Source organism: Nomascus leucogenys, chromosome 5 (assembly GCF_006542625.1).
Source record: "Nomascus leucogenys isolate Asia chromosome 5, Asia_NLE_v1, whole genome shotgun sequence".
Classification (NCBI taxonomy): Eukaryota; Metazoa; Chordata; class Mammalia; order Primates; family Hylobatidae; genus Nomascus; species Nomascus leucogenys.
Window position 1 is genome coordinate 14,849,129 of NC_044385.1, and position 15,225 is coordinate 14,864,353.

General features: G+C 38.8%; 1 protein-coding gene across 2 annotated transcripts in view; it reads left to right on the forward strand.

The window, feature by feature from the left end:
• PCNX2 (pecanex 2) overlaps positions 1–15,225 on the forward strand; it is a 307,465-nt gene that overhangs the window by 24,148 nt on the left and 268,092 nt on the right. For both annotated transcript variants that reach the window (XM_003267270.4, XM_030812668.1), the window contains exons 2-8: positions 231–436; positions 1,231–1,351; positions 2,075–2,111; positions 4,060–5,376; positions 10,996–11,143; positions 11,284–11,429; positions 12,945–13,038. In XM_003267270.4, the coding sequence (XP_003267318.2) occupies positions 231–436; positions 1,231–1,351; positions 2,075–2,111; positions 4,060–5,376; positions 10,996–11,143; positions 11,284–11,429; positions 12,945–13,038 (2,069 nt within the window). The remainder of the gene's footprint in view (positions 1–230; positions 437–1,230; positions 1,352–2,074; positions 2,112–4,059; positions 5,377–10,995; positions 11,144–11,283; positions 11,430–12,944; positions 13,039–15,225) is intronic.

The window sequence follows — 15,225 nt, forward strand, 5'->3', positions numbered from 1 at the left end:
GTTGGTTATCAGTGCAACTACTACAGAACGTGAGAAACAAAAAAGACTTCAAAAAATAAAAAGCAGCTCTTTCTCCTCAAGTATTTTAACCAGGAAAACTTACAAAATTACTCCAATTTGAAATCTTGCCTAATTTATATTCAATATGTAGTCTAAAAATGCTTCCAGATTTAAAACAGAAAGAAAATCTTAAAAGCAAATGATTTTTCTCTCTCTTTTCCCTTCTTCAGGCTTTTCCTCCAAATGCGTTCATTGTATTTTTCTACTGCAGTGCAGTGACTATATTCTTCACAATAATCAAACTGGTCAGTTATCGCCTACACCTCATGTTTGACAAAGGAGAAGTAATTCAGCAAAAGCCCTCCAGAAAGGAAGAAAAGCCAAATAAAGACAAGGAGGCCAAAGGTGAACACATAACTAATCACAAAAATCCAAGGTAATATTTTCAATTAATGTGACACTTCAAAATTTAAATGTTTTGCTCTTGATTAAAATAAGTTTTTTATCAGTTGTTTATGAAATTACTAGTACAGGCAGACAGAAATATGTGCATTTGTCTTATATTTCAGCATATACTTAAGCATAAAACTGATATTCATAATCAAGATGGTTTAACTGGCTTCCCAATAAATGTCTTTTTGGGAAGTCAATATGACCTTCTCGTAAGATCTAGAATTCATTTGCCTTAGGCTTAGCACTGCAAAAAATTTCACTTCACTGCTTTTATTGTTGTTATTTAAATGCTTAGAGCATGCCAGAGTATTTTAAAGAATAGCATTTGTATTTGTTGATATAAAAGTGATACATTATATAGAACTGAAATATTAAGAGTAATTCTTGAGTTAGCATTCTTTTCACCATTCTTGTATTATTTCTTATAGCTCCTTAAGATAGCATGACCTCTAATTTAAAAATAATGTTTATTATAAGATTTATCTGCTGCACATGGTGGCTTATGCCTGTAAACCTTGCATTTTGGGAGGCTGAGGTGGGAGGATCACTTGAGTCCAGGAGCTTGAGGCTGCAGTGAGCCATGGTCGTGCCACTGCATTCCAGTCTACCCAGTCAGAGCGAAGCCCTGTCTCTTAACAACAACAACAAAAAGATTTATATGTAAGGAATATAACAAAATGGACTCTAGGAAAAAAAGGTTTTAGACTAGTACTAAAAGAATCATGCTTCTGTTTGATAATATCACTCACTGCTATTGTGTTTCTCATGTTGGGTAAGCAATAATAGGCAGATTCACAATGGCAAAAAGGAAGAGGCCAGTCGAAACCTCTCCACGCCTCCCCTCCGCTGCAGCTCCAGAGGGCAAAGCATAACCTCTCATCACTCTTCTGGGCCATTGGTTAGTGATCTTGTTTCCTGTTTCACCCTCTTCATGTGGTTTCGATGTTGATCTCACCTAGAATGGGAGTGTTCAGCAGCAGTGATTGCAGCTTGCATGCTGTAATCACTGGCCCTTGTACAGTGGAATATCATATCCCAGGGTCTGGAAATGGCCTGAAGGGTGCCCTTGGGACCATAAGATAAATGCCCAGTCATGTGTTCAAAGCACACTCTCTGGCCTCCTCTGCCATCCACCCGTGCTGCTGGGTCAACCACACTGGTCAGAGAACCAATTTGTAGGCCTTTGCTTCTTTCTGTTGTCATTCATTTAAGTCATCATACCTGCAATGCCTTCCACCTGAAATGGATATCACCTCTGCTTTCCATTTTAAATCACACTTATCTTTTTGGGAAGTCAATAAATCACCTTTTTTCTAGATTAACTTTGTTGAGCTCCATTCACTATAGTGTAAGTAGTGGCTTATTCCTTCTCTGTTTACTTTCTTAGTAGCAAATCTCCCTTTGTCACAGTACAGTTGTCTCAGTTGAATGTCCACACTTATGTATGTTTGTATCCATTCTGGACCCCATTTTATAGAAGCTTAAGGAGAGTGAACACTGTATTGTCTCTCCCCTACATGCCATTTAGAAAATCAGTGACTGGTGTCAGTTATTGCTGACTGTCTGGAAATGGTCGATCAGCTGAGTCATCTATTGATTTTTGTTTCTTTCATTTGTATAGGAGTTGTCAGCACAGGAAACTGTAGAAGATCTCAAAGGTAAACTGTTGATCATTTATATTTTATCATAGCATTATCCTCAGTGAAGTGAAAAATATTTTTATAAAACAGAATGCCAGTGGATTAATTGAAAATAAGAACTATACCTAAGACTGCATAGTTGTATTTTGACTTTGTTTCTTTAACTCTTAATTTTAATTTTTTCTCATCAGTATTTATATATCAAGTCTTAAATCAAATTGTGATATTTTGTTGATCATAATTCATTGTCATTTCTCCAGTCTATGCCTCATTTCGTATGGCTTATAAAGAGCAGACATATAAGTTTTTTATTGATGATAAATTATCATCCATATAAAAATTTGTATTATAGTATATACATCAAAAAATGACAGGATAAATTGTACAGCATTCTGCATATCTACCTTTATTTCAAGTTACAAATTTTGTTTTGGGGGATCTTTCTTTTAACTTAAACAATTTTTGTTTTACATTTTTACTAATTTTTTTTTTTTTTTTTTGTCTTTTGACTACCTGCAGAAGGCTTAGAAAAGATCTTTTGGAGGCCTGAATTAATTCCTTTCTTTCTCTGCAATTCTATTTTCTTTTCCATTACTACAAAGACAAATTTTGTGCACTATTTCAATTTTGAAAATAATGTAAAATTTAATTTATTCTAGAAAACGGCTGAAAGTAGCGCCATAGCCCTGAACCCCTAAAATGAAGTTTCTTTTTTCGTCATTCAGTTGTATCCCATTATAACAATATGTAAAGGATTATCCATATTTTTTTCTGTGTTATTACTGCCGAAATAAATTCACATTAGTTAGATTTCTAATATTTTAGTTGCACATACAGCTTCATAACAATGTTGCTTTGTGTCTGTTTTATACACATGTATACAAGCACATACCTTTTTCTTCATATTAAACATATTCTTCCAGATTAGGTGTGCTATAATATCTTATATACTTTGAATATCTGGTCTGGCCTTTTAATTTCACCATTCCAATTAAAACAATAATTTTCTATTTTTTACTTGTACTAAGAATTGCAGTAGAAGTTTTATATACATTATTTCATTCTGAGTCATAGTATGTAAAATGTACAGGTAGCATTTAAACCCATACCTGGCTACTAAATCCAGTGTTTCTTAGCAACACGCAGTAAAGCAAAGAATTTTGTTTTCTCCTTAGTCAAATCTTATAAAAGACACCATCCTAGTTGGTGGTGTTCTACAGTATTTTAGGGGATTTGGTTCCAGGACCCCCGTGGATACCAAAATCTGTGGATGTTGCTCACGTCTCTTATATAAAATAGCATAGTATTTGCATATAACCTACACACATCTTCCTGTATACTTTAAATCATCTCTAAATTATTTATAATACCTAACACAATGTAAATGCTATATATATAGTTGTTATACTGTATTGCTTTTCATTTGTTTTTTTTTTATTGTTGTGTTTCAAGAATAATTTCACAGTGGGAGTGTTATTTTAAAAAATAAGTATCCATGCAGCCGTAAAAAATAATGAGTTCATGTTCTTTGCAGGGACATGGATGAAGCTGGAAACCATCATCCTCAGCAAACTAACACAGGAACAGAAAACTAAACTCACTCATAAATGGGAGTTGAATAATAAGAACACATGGACACGGGGAGGGGAACATCACACACCGGGGCCTGTCGGAGGTCGGGGGCAAAGGGAGAGATAGCATTAGGACAAGTACGTAATGCATGCAGGGCTGAAAACCTAGATGACGGGTTGACAGGTGCAGCAAACCACCGTGGCACATGTATACCTGCGTAACAAACCTGCATGTTCTGCACATGTATCCCAGAACTTAAAAGTAAAATAAAAAAAAGTATCCAATTCCATTAGTTGCTGGTGCTGTTTCAGTTTTGTTATTATTCATTAGGTCTTGCTCTTGGGCATTGCTCATTCATTTCCGATGCTAATAAAGTTGCCGTATGTCATTTCAGGTGTCATTCTATTAGAAGATCATCCCATAGCACCAGTGTCATCTACCTCACCTGGTATCAAAATGGAAAGCTTACCTGCTTCTCAAGCACACATGCTGGGAACCACGCCCAAGTCAGTAATACCTGTAAAACCAGTTGCCACAGAAACTCTCATCAATGGTAAAGGAAAGGAAAGAGGAGGCAAGGGGCAGCCTCCTTTGCGCCACAGATCTGAGGGTGGCTTAGTGGATAAGGGACCATTGAAGAAGTTGCCCTACCTGTCTTTGTCTCAGTATGACTTACTAGAAACAGACATTTCTTTCCAGCTGTGGGGGAGTGAGAATTCAGTCCTGATTCCAGAACCTGTCAGTTGTCCCCAGGGCTCCATAAGGGAACGGGTACAAAGCAAGTCACCTCAGAACAGCCTGAGCAGCAGCTGCCCTCAATGTGACACCATCGTGGCCAAGCCTGTGGAGGAGCCAGCAGACACATCCTGTCAGGTGGATACCTCCTGCCAGGTGGACCTGCCCGTGAACCAGGAAGTGGACTCCTCAGATAGTGAGGTAGCTGTTACTCTCATCGATACTTCTCAACCCGGAGACCCACTGAGTCTACATGAGCCCATAAAAATTGTTATCACGATGAGCAGTACCCCAAACTCCATGACAGATTTGGAAAGCTCCCTCCAGCTGAAGGTGGTTGGCACAGAGAAGACCAGTGTAAAGTCTGATGCTGAGCCAACTAACCCAGGGGCGGCCGGTTCTCCAAATGCCGAGCAGATCTCAATTCCTGTAATCACCCTGGACCTGCCTGAGGGTGGGGGAGGAGGTGTTCCCTGTCCTGAAGGCAATGGAAGTGAAAGGACTCCAGAGAGACTGAAGGCGAGGGTATCCACCAATCAGTGTTCTGGCTATGGATCTGGGGAGGGGGGAAATGCCATTAAGGATCACAGTTCTTCCTCACGGGAACCCTGGGAATCGGTGTCCCGGCTTACACCTGATACAGCCTCCGAGTCTAAGGTGGGGAAGGAAGGCCAGGCTAACGTTGACCCATCATCTTGTAAGTCCAGCCATGAAAAGAGGCATGCCCGGGTGCTCAGTGTGGACAGTGGGACAGATGTCCTCTTGAGTAAAAGTTCTGCAGAAATTGTTAACGATACAGAGAAAACAATGCCAACTTCCAAATCTGACCTAGAGGCTAAGGAAGGACAAATGCCAAATGAGTCCAACTTCCTGGAATTTGTCTCCCTGTTAGAATCCATTAATACTTCCAAGATGGCGGCATCCAATCAATTGAATGGCTCAGCTGAGCAGAATGAAGAAAGTGGGCTTCTCCGAGGTGCGATTCCACGTCAGTTCCGTTCTGATGATGACATAGAAGGCAATACGCCTTTTTGCCATTTGCCTTGTGTAATTTGATTTTGCAAATAGTGAGACAACTCTTGGGCAATCGTTTGTTGCTTGGCTTTGTCATCAATATTTGCTGAATGTACCGATACTAAGCTCTGTGGTGAACATGTATACATATATTGTCTTACTCTACCAGGACACTTAAGGCATTATCATGATTTTTTTGCTTCCCTATAGAAGGCAAGACTATTTACTCCCAGAGAAATAAGCAATTATATTTTACTACTGTGGCAAGTACTCGCAATAGATATTTCTTCCTTTATGGAATAGATGCCTTCTGGGAAAGTTGATTCTAAGACAAATTTCTATGAAGTGAATCTACTTTTCCTGCTGAGTTCTATTATAAAATACAGAATCCGCTAATTATCCCATGTTGTACACATAATAAGAACAAGCACTTCTCCGCTCTTAATTTATGCCAGGCAGTGTTCTAAGCACTTTGCATATATTAACGAGGGTGACTGTACCTTGTGGTTTGCCTGGAAGGGTCCTCATTTACACGTTTTGCCAACATAATTATTAAGAGCACTGACTTTCTCTCTCAAGAGTCCCCAGTTTAGATGATAAATTATACAGTTACTCTCATATTAACTCACTCCTTATATAACTTTATGTTATGGATATACCATTATCCTTGCTGTTCTTCGGATGAGTCTCAGAAATTTTCACTTGCCTTCCCAAGTATCTAGTAAGTTCAGGAGGTGCTGGAACTGAGATTTGATTCCAGGCAGTCTTGTTCCAGAGTCCTTGCTCATAAAAATTAAATGATATTTCCTATATGAAGATAAGGTACATTTATTTTCAGGTTACTTAATGTCTCTGGGCCTCAGTTTCCTCATGGATAAAATGATGTTACTGGACTAGAGCTTTTATAAGGTCTTTTAGCTTTAAATTCTGTTAATGCTGTGATTTCTGAGCACATCATTTCTACATAGATCTGTATTGAGATAGCATCTGTATGGTAATCATTTCTACATAGATCTGTATTGAGACAGCATCTGTATGGTAGGAATGCATACTGAAAGTTGTGTTTGCATATGGTAGCTCATTTTCTGTGCTGTCGGTAGTAACGTTTCTTAGTGCTGGGATTTTTCCTCTGCTCTCTGGGCAGCCAGGGGCTCCTCTGGCTCCATACTGGTGGCTCTGAGCAATTTTCTCTGATTCAGTTAAACTTTTTAACAGACAGGGCGGTATATAAAGCAGGAGTAACCTGAGATAAAAATTTTTCTATTTAAAGATTTGGGTGTTTATCATCTATCTAATATAAAGATTCATACCTCTAGGCTAGCACTGTCCAATAAAATTTTCTGCAGTGATAGAAATATTCCATATCTGCAGTCCAATATGGTAGCCAATGGCCACATGTAGCTATTTAATACTTTAAAAGGGGGTTGTGGCTGGGTGCGGTGGCTCACGCTTGTAATCCCAGCACTTTGGGAGGCCGAGGCGGGCAGATCACGAGGTCAGGAGATCGAGACTACGGTGAAACCCCGTCTCTACTAAAAATACAAAAAAATTAGCCGGTCGTGGTGGCGGGCGCCTGTAGTCCCAGCTACTCGGAGAGGCTGAGGCAGGAGAATGGCGTGAACCCGGGAGGCGGAGCTTGCAGTGAGCCCAGATTGCGCCACTGCACTCCAGCCTGGGCGACAGAGCGAGACTCCGTCTCAAAAAAAAAATAATAAAATAAAAAATAAAAAAAAAATAAAAAAGATAAAAGGGGGTTGTGCAGATGAGAACTGGCATTTTTAATTTCATTACATTTCAATTCATTTAAGTAGCCATGTGGCTACTGGCTACTGTATTAGCCAGTGATAACCCAGAGCACATGAAGGCCTTCCCAGAAGCAGTGTGTCCAGTGGATACAGCACTGACTTTGGAACCAGATAGCCCAAGGCCAGATTTTGGTTCAGTAATACCAGCTGGTTGAGCTTGGACGATTGATCAAATCCATCTGTGTTGGAGTTTCTTCTACAAAGCAGGAATCACAATATGTTATAGATTTATTGTGAGGATTCAATTAGGAAAATATGTGAAAAATTTTGCTTGTTTGATCAATTTTAGTCTTTTATTTTTGTTTTCCCCTCAGGCCGTATGTAAAGTTTATTTGGTTTGCCTACTTGAGTTTTTGCTCTTCTTAATTTTTTCAGCCAGCCACATTCAATCAGAAGGGTTAAACTGGAAATTGAGGTTGTCTGCAGGGAGATATGAGGTATTCTATGGGAAGAGATAGGCTTAGTTATCAAGAACTTGAAGGTACAGCAGGAAGGGAGGAGTTGGAATGAATTACATGCTTCTTTTAGGAAAGGACAGAGGATTTTAATTGAAGGAAGAAAGAGACAGTGAATCTTTTAGCTCTTAGAAGGCCATCAACGTCAAAGGTGGCAAATTAGATGGTTTTTCAGTGGTGCCATGTATCTTTGAGACTGGTAATATCCTCTTACTCTTCTTTCACTAAGGTATTTGTTATTGTAATCTGAAAACCCAGTTTTTGAGTGTGTTTATAAAACAACGTGATGGTGTTTAATGATATTAGCAGCTTAGGAAATGTTCTCTAATCTTTTTCCTGCTCGTTAGTAGGACAGTGCTTGAACTTGGACCTGACTAGAAAAAGATACACAATTTTCCAATTCTCTCTAATGTACTCTTATTTCCAGCCCAAGTTCTCTTCACAAAGGGCCTTAGGATTATTCTCAGGTCTCAGAAATACCCAATAATTCAAGGCTATGGAAAACCACACACTTTTGAAAAACCATGTTTGTTTGCTTTTTTGTTTGACACAACTTTATTTTACTTTGTGGAAATAAATGAGGACTGCCCACATGAGAACAAGCAAAGTCTATTTATTCAGAGCTTGCTTATAGCAAGGGAGTCAGCGGTCATTGCTTGGGTTCAGCAGAGACTTAAAGGCAACTTGAATGACAAAGCTTTATAGTGGAAAAAAAGGAAAGGCTTCCGATGTGCCCTGATTGGAGGTTATGGGCATTAGGAAGCTGGAGATGGCTAGACTAGGAGTGAGGCATCCTATGTGCTTGGTTTGGTTTGGTTTTCTTTGGGTGGTCCTAAGTTGGAAGCAGGGACACATATTAGGGAAGCTGTCAGTTATGAATCAAGTCCTGGCCATTTCGGGCTAATTATTATGGTGGTTATTGTTTGGCTTCCTGAATTGTTTGCCAGAAATAGTGGTCTGACTTCCTACAATCTTGACTTGTGCATAGTATATTGGCTTTCCGTGCTGGTTACTCTGGATAATGGGTTGATTTTCTCACCTGGTTGCTGCAGATTATTGGTCAGAGTTCTACGTTTATGAATAGTTTCTGCCTATTGTCCATTTGTATATTCAGTCTCCTAACTTCTAAGAATTTCTAAGAAAAGAATCATGAATGTATATAGAAATGCTTATTGAAAAATTGTCTATAATATGGAAAATTGAAATAATGTAAATTTATAGTCAGGGTCTATTTAAATTATACCATTATCAGTGTAATATTATATAACTACTATTTTTTGATGATGTAGATGAATATCCAATAACATTAAATATTTATAATAGCTTAAGATAAATATGATAGGTACAAAGCCATACCTGCATTATGACTTCATTTTTGTAAGAAAAAAAAATGTGCGTGTATCTAGGAAAAAGAGACTGGTGTGATATATATCAAATTGGCTCCGGTGGTAATATCATGATGGCAGGATTAAGAGTGATTCAAAGTTTTTTCTTTTGTATAGTTTTAAATTACATACAATGAATGTGTACTATTTTTATAAACAGAAACATTTCTATAAATGTATTTTTTAAGGAAAAAAGGAAAAAAAATCGTCCATATGTTGACTTATGTAATGTACCCATTTAAGAGAAAAGGAGTCTAAGATATGATAAAGAGATGTGAACAAATGAATTCAAAGACACTTAGTGTGAAGCAGGAGAGCTGTGTCAATATGCCTTTCTGCGATTTTTTATGAGGCGTGATTACTGGCTAAAGCTATTTGTTATGATAGCACTTTCTTATAAATGTGTTTCTGGAAAACTGTGAAAACTTCTATCTTGACAGGCTGTCAAATGAAATGCAAACATTTTCATACCAAGGAAATTCTTATGGTAGTTTCACAGATGTGCTGAAAATGTTTATCTTCAGGACTCACAGAGAAGCCAGCATTGCTCCTCTAATTACTTGAAGTTTAAGGATGAATAACTTTGTTATATATGCAAGGATGTGATTTATATCCCACAGACACTAACACAGTTTTGCTTTCTGAGGGCTTAGGCAGATCTTGATAGACTTTTCTAATGGTGTGTCTTGAAAGAACTTGTAGGTTCAGGCTCAGTTCTGTTCTCTCAGGCACAGGCTGTTGAGCTTAGGAGCCAATCATTTACTCAGAGTAAGTCATGGGAGTACAATGGTCCTTTTGATCTTAAAAGTGACTGTTGGAATGTGTCCACAGAAAAGGAAGGGCTGATTCTCAGGGACATATGCGGTCCATTTATCGTAATGGTATAACCTGAGACCCTTAGTGGTTCATTGTTTAAAGAGGATTCAAAAAATGCAAAAAAATAAAAAATAAAAACAATCAGTACCTATTGATCTTGGAATTCTCATTCATCTTAAAATGTTCTCAGGGCAAGGAATAGGTGTTGTAGCTCACTGTGTCCTACACAGTGCTAAGCATATTGTTCAAAATCAGCTATACTTGGCCGGGTGTGGTGGCTCATGCCTGTAATCCCAGTACTTCAGGAGGCTGAGGTGGGAGGATCACTTGAGGACAGGAGTTCAAGACCAGCCTGAACAACATAGCATGCCCCTATACATACATAAAATTTTAAAAATTAGCTGGATGTAGTGGCATGTGCCTGTCATCCCAGCTACTTGGGAGGCAGAGGTAGGAGAGTCACTTGCACTCAAGAGGTTGAAGCTGCAGTAGGCTACGACTCCACCGTTGCACTCCAGCCTCCAGCCTCCAGCCTTGGCAACAGGGCCAGACCCTGTCTCAAACAAACAAACAAAAACAACCCCGGCCCCCAGCTATACTTAACAAGTATTTGCTTTATGAAGGGGACAATTCTAGCTTTAGCTTAAAAATTCAGTTTTGGAGAGTGAGTGAGAAGAAAGACGGATAAGATTTATAAATGGTAAAGGGGACCTTGCTCTGAAATAGCCAGGTTTGTTTTTGTAATTTTTTAAAATCTGAAGTTATTCATTTATGAGATATGAACCTTTCAGACCTATGTAACCTAAATGCGTGATTTCCAGCTGGGCAGATGTATGGTCACTGAGTTATTTCAAGGGAGTCCCTCAACCTTTATATAAAATAGTAGGCATTTGTAGACGCCTAAATAACATGTCTCAAACTTATACATACTTCTGTTTTTCACATATATGTAGGTACTTCCATAATTAGGAAAATGAAAAATTATTTAAAAGCCTTTTGCATGCAGAGGAGCTGCTTAGATTTTCTTTCTATTCTTGTTTCAGTTTTGATAACTTATATCCCAGAGCTTTCACATTGATTTATTTTATATTAAACTAACAGGTAAAGCAATATTTTTCAGATAACTGTTCCCAGGAAAAAAAGGAGGAAATCCTGGAAAATGAAAAGCCCAGTGGACACAGTTCTAAGCAAGGAAAACCAGACTTGCAAAGTCAAGACCATACTAGCACCAGCCCCGCGTGCACTCAGCCTGCCAAGACCACAGCCTTGTAAGGATAAGTTATTTATTTAGTTTCACTTGGTCATAAAGCATGAGACAGCCTCATTTACTGGCTTCTGCTTTTAATGCTTTATCAAGGATAAGGAGGAACTTCTAATCATTTTTTTTGAAACTTTTATATGTGTTAAGTTTCCAGGGCAATAGACAAAGACAGATAATCTACAGGGTAACTTCCCAACAAGATAGTTCTGTCTTGCAAGTCATCAGTGGGCCTGAAACATCGGTACAAGAAGAGATATCTGTGGATGCTATGCATGTCTTCATTGATGAACATGGTGAGTCTTTGGAGCTCTTTACTAATGAACAAGCAGGGAAAACTGTCAGCTTTCTCAGGACTCAGCGGGGTGCCTTAGCCTGAGTACTAGACTTGAGAACTGGAAGACTTAATCCTGTGGTTGCCCACATACTGTTCTTTGAACGGAGTGTGCTGCCTCCCATCTCAGGGCCTTTACACGTGCTGTGCCCCAGTGTGTGCTATTGATTTTTTCAGATCTTAGTCCGAAGGTAAGTTTTTCAGGGACACCTTTCCTGAACTCCCCAGACTTAATCAGTTTCATCAGTTTTTGTTGTTCTCTTAACACCTGTCTCTTTCCTTTTTTGATAATATTACAGCTTGTATAATAATTTGATTAATGGCATTTCCCCCTCACAGTTATCAACTTCAAGAGGGCAATGCCCAGTACTCAGTAAATATTTGTTGGACCTGTGTTGCACACCTGACCTTGATATACTTTTTCAGCGCCTTGTTATAAAAAGGATTTAAAATAGTATACATAGAGAATTATAAAGTGGCAAGTTCAAAGTTCAAAGTATAAGGGATATCGGTCCTAGTTTTTCTGGGATGGGTCTTGGCTTATGTATCATATAGCTCCAGTAGTGCTTGTTATTTTACTCTCAAAAGGATCCTGGTTTGGAGAATAAATTATATGGTTACTTTATCTGGAGTTCGGTAGTTTATAGTTTTAAATGCTTTTGCATGTGCAGAAATATAAGGGACTTTTACATCATAAAGAACAACATTAGCACTTACGTGAAAGCCTCCACAGGGGCTGCGGTTGTCATTACAGTTTCTCTTGGTGGAAAACACCTTTGAGTTGGAGGGCCACCTTCCAGCTGCTCACAACAGACAAGGTTAATTACGCTTCCTGTGTCAACTGAAGAAGGCACTAGTAGGAGCTCTTCTGGGCAGAAACCGGATTTTCACACCTCAGTATCCTGAACTGCTTTAGTGGAGCTAATTGAACTCTGCAAATTAATTCCATCTCTTGCTTTTCCTCATTAACAGACTGACACATCAGTCAGTGTGCTGTGGCACTTGCTCATCTGCACATTTGGAGGCAGAGATGGTCTCATGTGGTCCACCAGTCAAAACTGTACTCTTAATAAGCTGCTTTTTGCACATGATACCGAGGTATTCGTATACAAAAAAATCTGGTTATATCCTAGCACAGATCATGCTGACACATGAAGAGAATGTATGTAAAGTGAATTAAGAGATGATACAAATAAGTCTATCAAAAGCAATTAAATAATAAGTAACCAAGTCAAAACATGTCTATCAGCAGGGAAGCAGGTCAAAGAAAATTTTCTTAGTAAAGTTTCTTTCAGACATCCTTCAACTTCTCATGATATACGTTCTGTGGAGAAATATAAAGAACAGACCCCGATTGTCAACAGTTATTATAACAGACCAAAATAAGTTTCCTTTTAACTTGAAAATTGTATAAGTTGAAACGATTCTATACGAATAATTATGTCATATTCTTTGCTGAAATTTTCTGATTTTACAGGGGAAATTAGATCCTGTTATTTAAAATCTGGGAATCAGAAAGAAGGCCCTTTGCAACCTCTACCATCAAATTATGACTGTCTCTCTCAGGCTCGGTGAGTGGAGCTTTGTTTCCAGCCTTGAGAGCTGTTGCATTGCTGGGAGACACAGTGATGAAGATAAAGTGAGGATTCTGGTGTAGAAGAAATGTGTTAATCCCTTTGTAGTTGTTAAGGCATGTGGTTTTGCGTGAAAGAAAAAGAAAATCTGACATTGTGAAATAATGAAAAATAAATGAAACCATTTTCATTATTGCTGCTTCCAAAAATAAAGATAACATGTAGGTAGTATAAATAGACGGGAACTCTGTATAGACATAATAATGTTCCCTTCAGGAAAGATGGTGATGCAGCTCTCAAACACATTATTAAATTTGTCCCAAGGAGTGGACTAGAAATGTGGCTAGTTCTCATTTATTCTCATTTACAGTAATGAAGGCAAACTGTTTTACAGATAGATACACATCTTTTCTATTTTACTTCAGAATGCTTTGAATAACTTTCTTAATTATGCTGATATTAAATTAGTTGATGAAGTTGATATTAAATTAGTTTGCATATCTGGGACATACGATGATTAATAGTGCATTGGGCAAACTGTACATCTTGTCAGTGGCAGACGGAATTCATCCTTCATCCTGGTCTTCAAGATTCTTTGTGGATAATCCATATGGCCATGTCTCGGTTGCTCTAAGTGTGGAAGTAAACTGTTTATGTATGCTTCTTTAGAATTATATGTATATGTGAGGATTTATGGGAGACTTTCATGGTGTAACTGGAATGTCTTGTACTTCACATCTAAACCTTAATTTCAGAGCCTGTGACCCCATGTGTCTTTACGAATTTAAAGTCTTCCCAAGGGTTTATGGGAAATTCAGGGGGAGGCTCCTGTGTGCTTAGAATAAAGGCTGTCTTTGTCCTTGCATTCTGGCCTCCAGGTGGAATGCTGTCGTGTGCCAGCTTCTTAGGGCATTCTCTCTTTAAAGCCACTACTGTTTCTTACCTGCTTAGGAATGCTAGTGTCTGCCGTTCAGGTAGGTCTCATGAGAACCACAGGTGATGGCTCTCTCCTGCCATGCAGTCCCTCCTGAGCTTTGCATTAAAGCAGACTGCATATGCCCAAAGTCACTCCTGTGGGAAAACAGAAATCTTGTTCATCCCCCACTTGCCGTCCACTCTTCCTCCTTTTCCCTCAGGTACCATGGACCAATCCAAACAGCACAAACTTCTTCTTCTCCAGCCAACAAGCATGCAAAGTCCCCATGCAAATGGACACCCAAGAGGAGAGGGAGGTTTGCTGTCCACAACTTTACTCTAACCTCCAGGACATTCTAGAGGTTATGATGGTTTGATGAGTTTAGTCATCTAAGGTGGCAGCTTTCTCAGACAAAATATGTAATTGCATGAGAACACAGCTTTGAAAACTGTCATATTATTCTTCAATTCCCAGCTAAAAGTTGAAGTTTTTCTAAGCTGAATTTAGACCAAATTCTTGTTTTATCCCAAAGTTACAAGATTTTCCTTTTTAATTTTTCCCCCCAGGATAAATTTATGTCATTTTTCCCCTAGGTTAAACACTTGAACTGCATTTGTCAGTAATGATAGTTAGAATAAGGCCATATATCCAGAGCCTTAAAAAACTGAAAATTTACAGTATCTAAGTAAAAATGAGAGAGAGGACCTATAGTGTTTTCATCAAGCCTCAGTTCCTTAGGCTCTGCCTCTTCTAGCATGACCTGTTAACTTGCTTTCTCCCCTTAAATTTCTCTCTCTTTATTCAACTTCCTCCAGCCTCTGCTTTCTTTCATTTCCTCTGCATTTCCTTTCCAGATTACAGCTCTTTTATATTTAACCTGCCTTCCGTTTCCAGAGCTGCCTGGACATAGGTTTGCCACAGTGCATTCAGCCTTGGTGAAACGGCTTTTGGTGAGGTTGTGTTCGGGTGCTACGGGGGTGTTGGACTGAGAGGCAACTGAATGTGTTGATGCTGAACTTTCTTGTGAGGCGTGTGGCTTGGTGGAGAGTCTCAGAATACCAGGCCCTTTCTTACCTGCCTTTTCAAGTTCATAGAATAGTCAGACCCCTTTCTGTTACACAGGAGGGAAACCCATCTCAAACAGGTTTAATCAAAGTGGGGATTTTGCGGAGATGTAACTGAACAGTCTTGGGTCCATCTGTCTTCAGGAGTGTCTAGATAAAGAGGTTCAGATTGAGTCACTGGGGCCTAGTTTTGCCATTTTCATT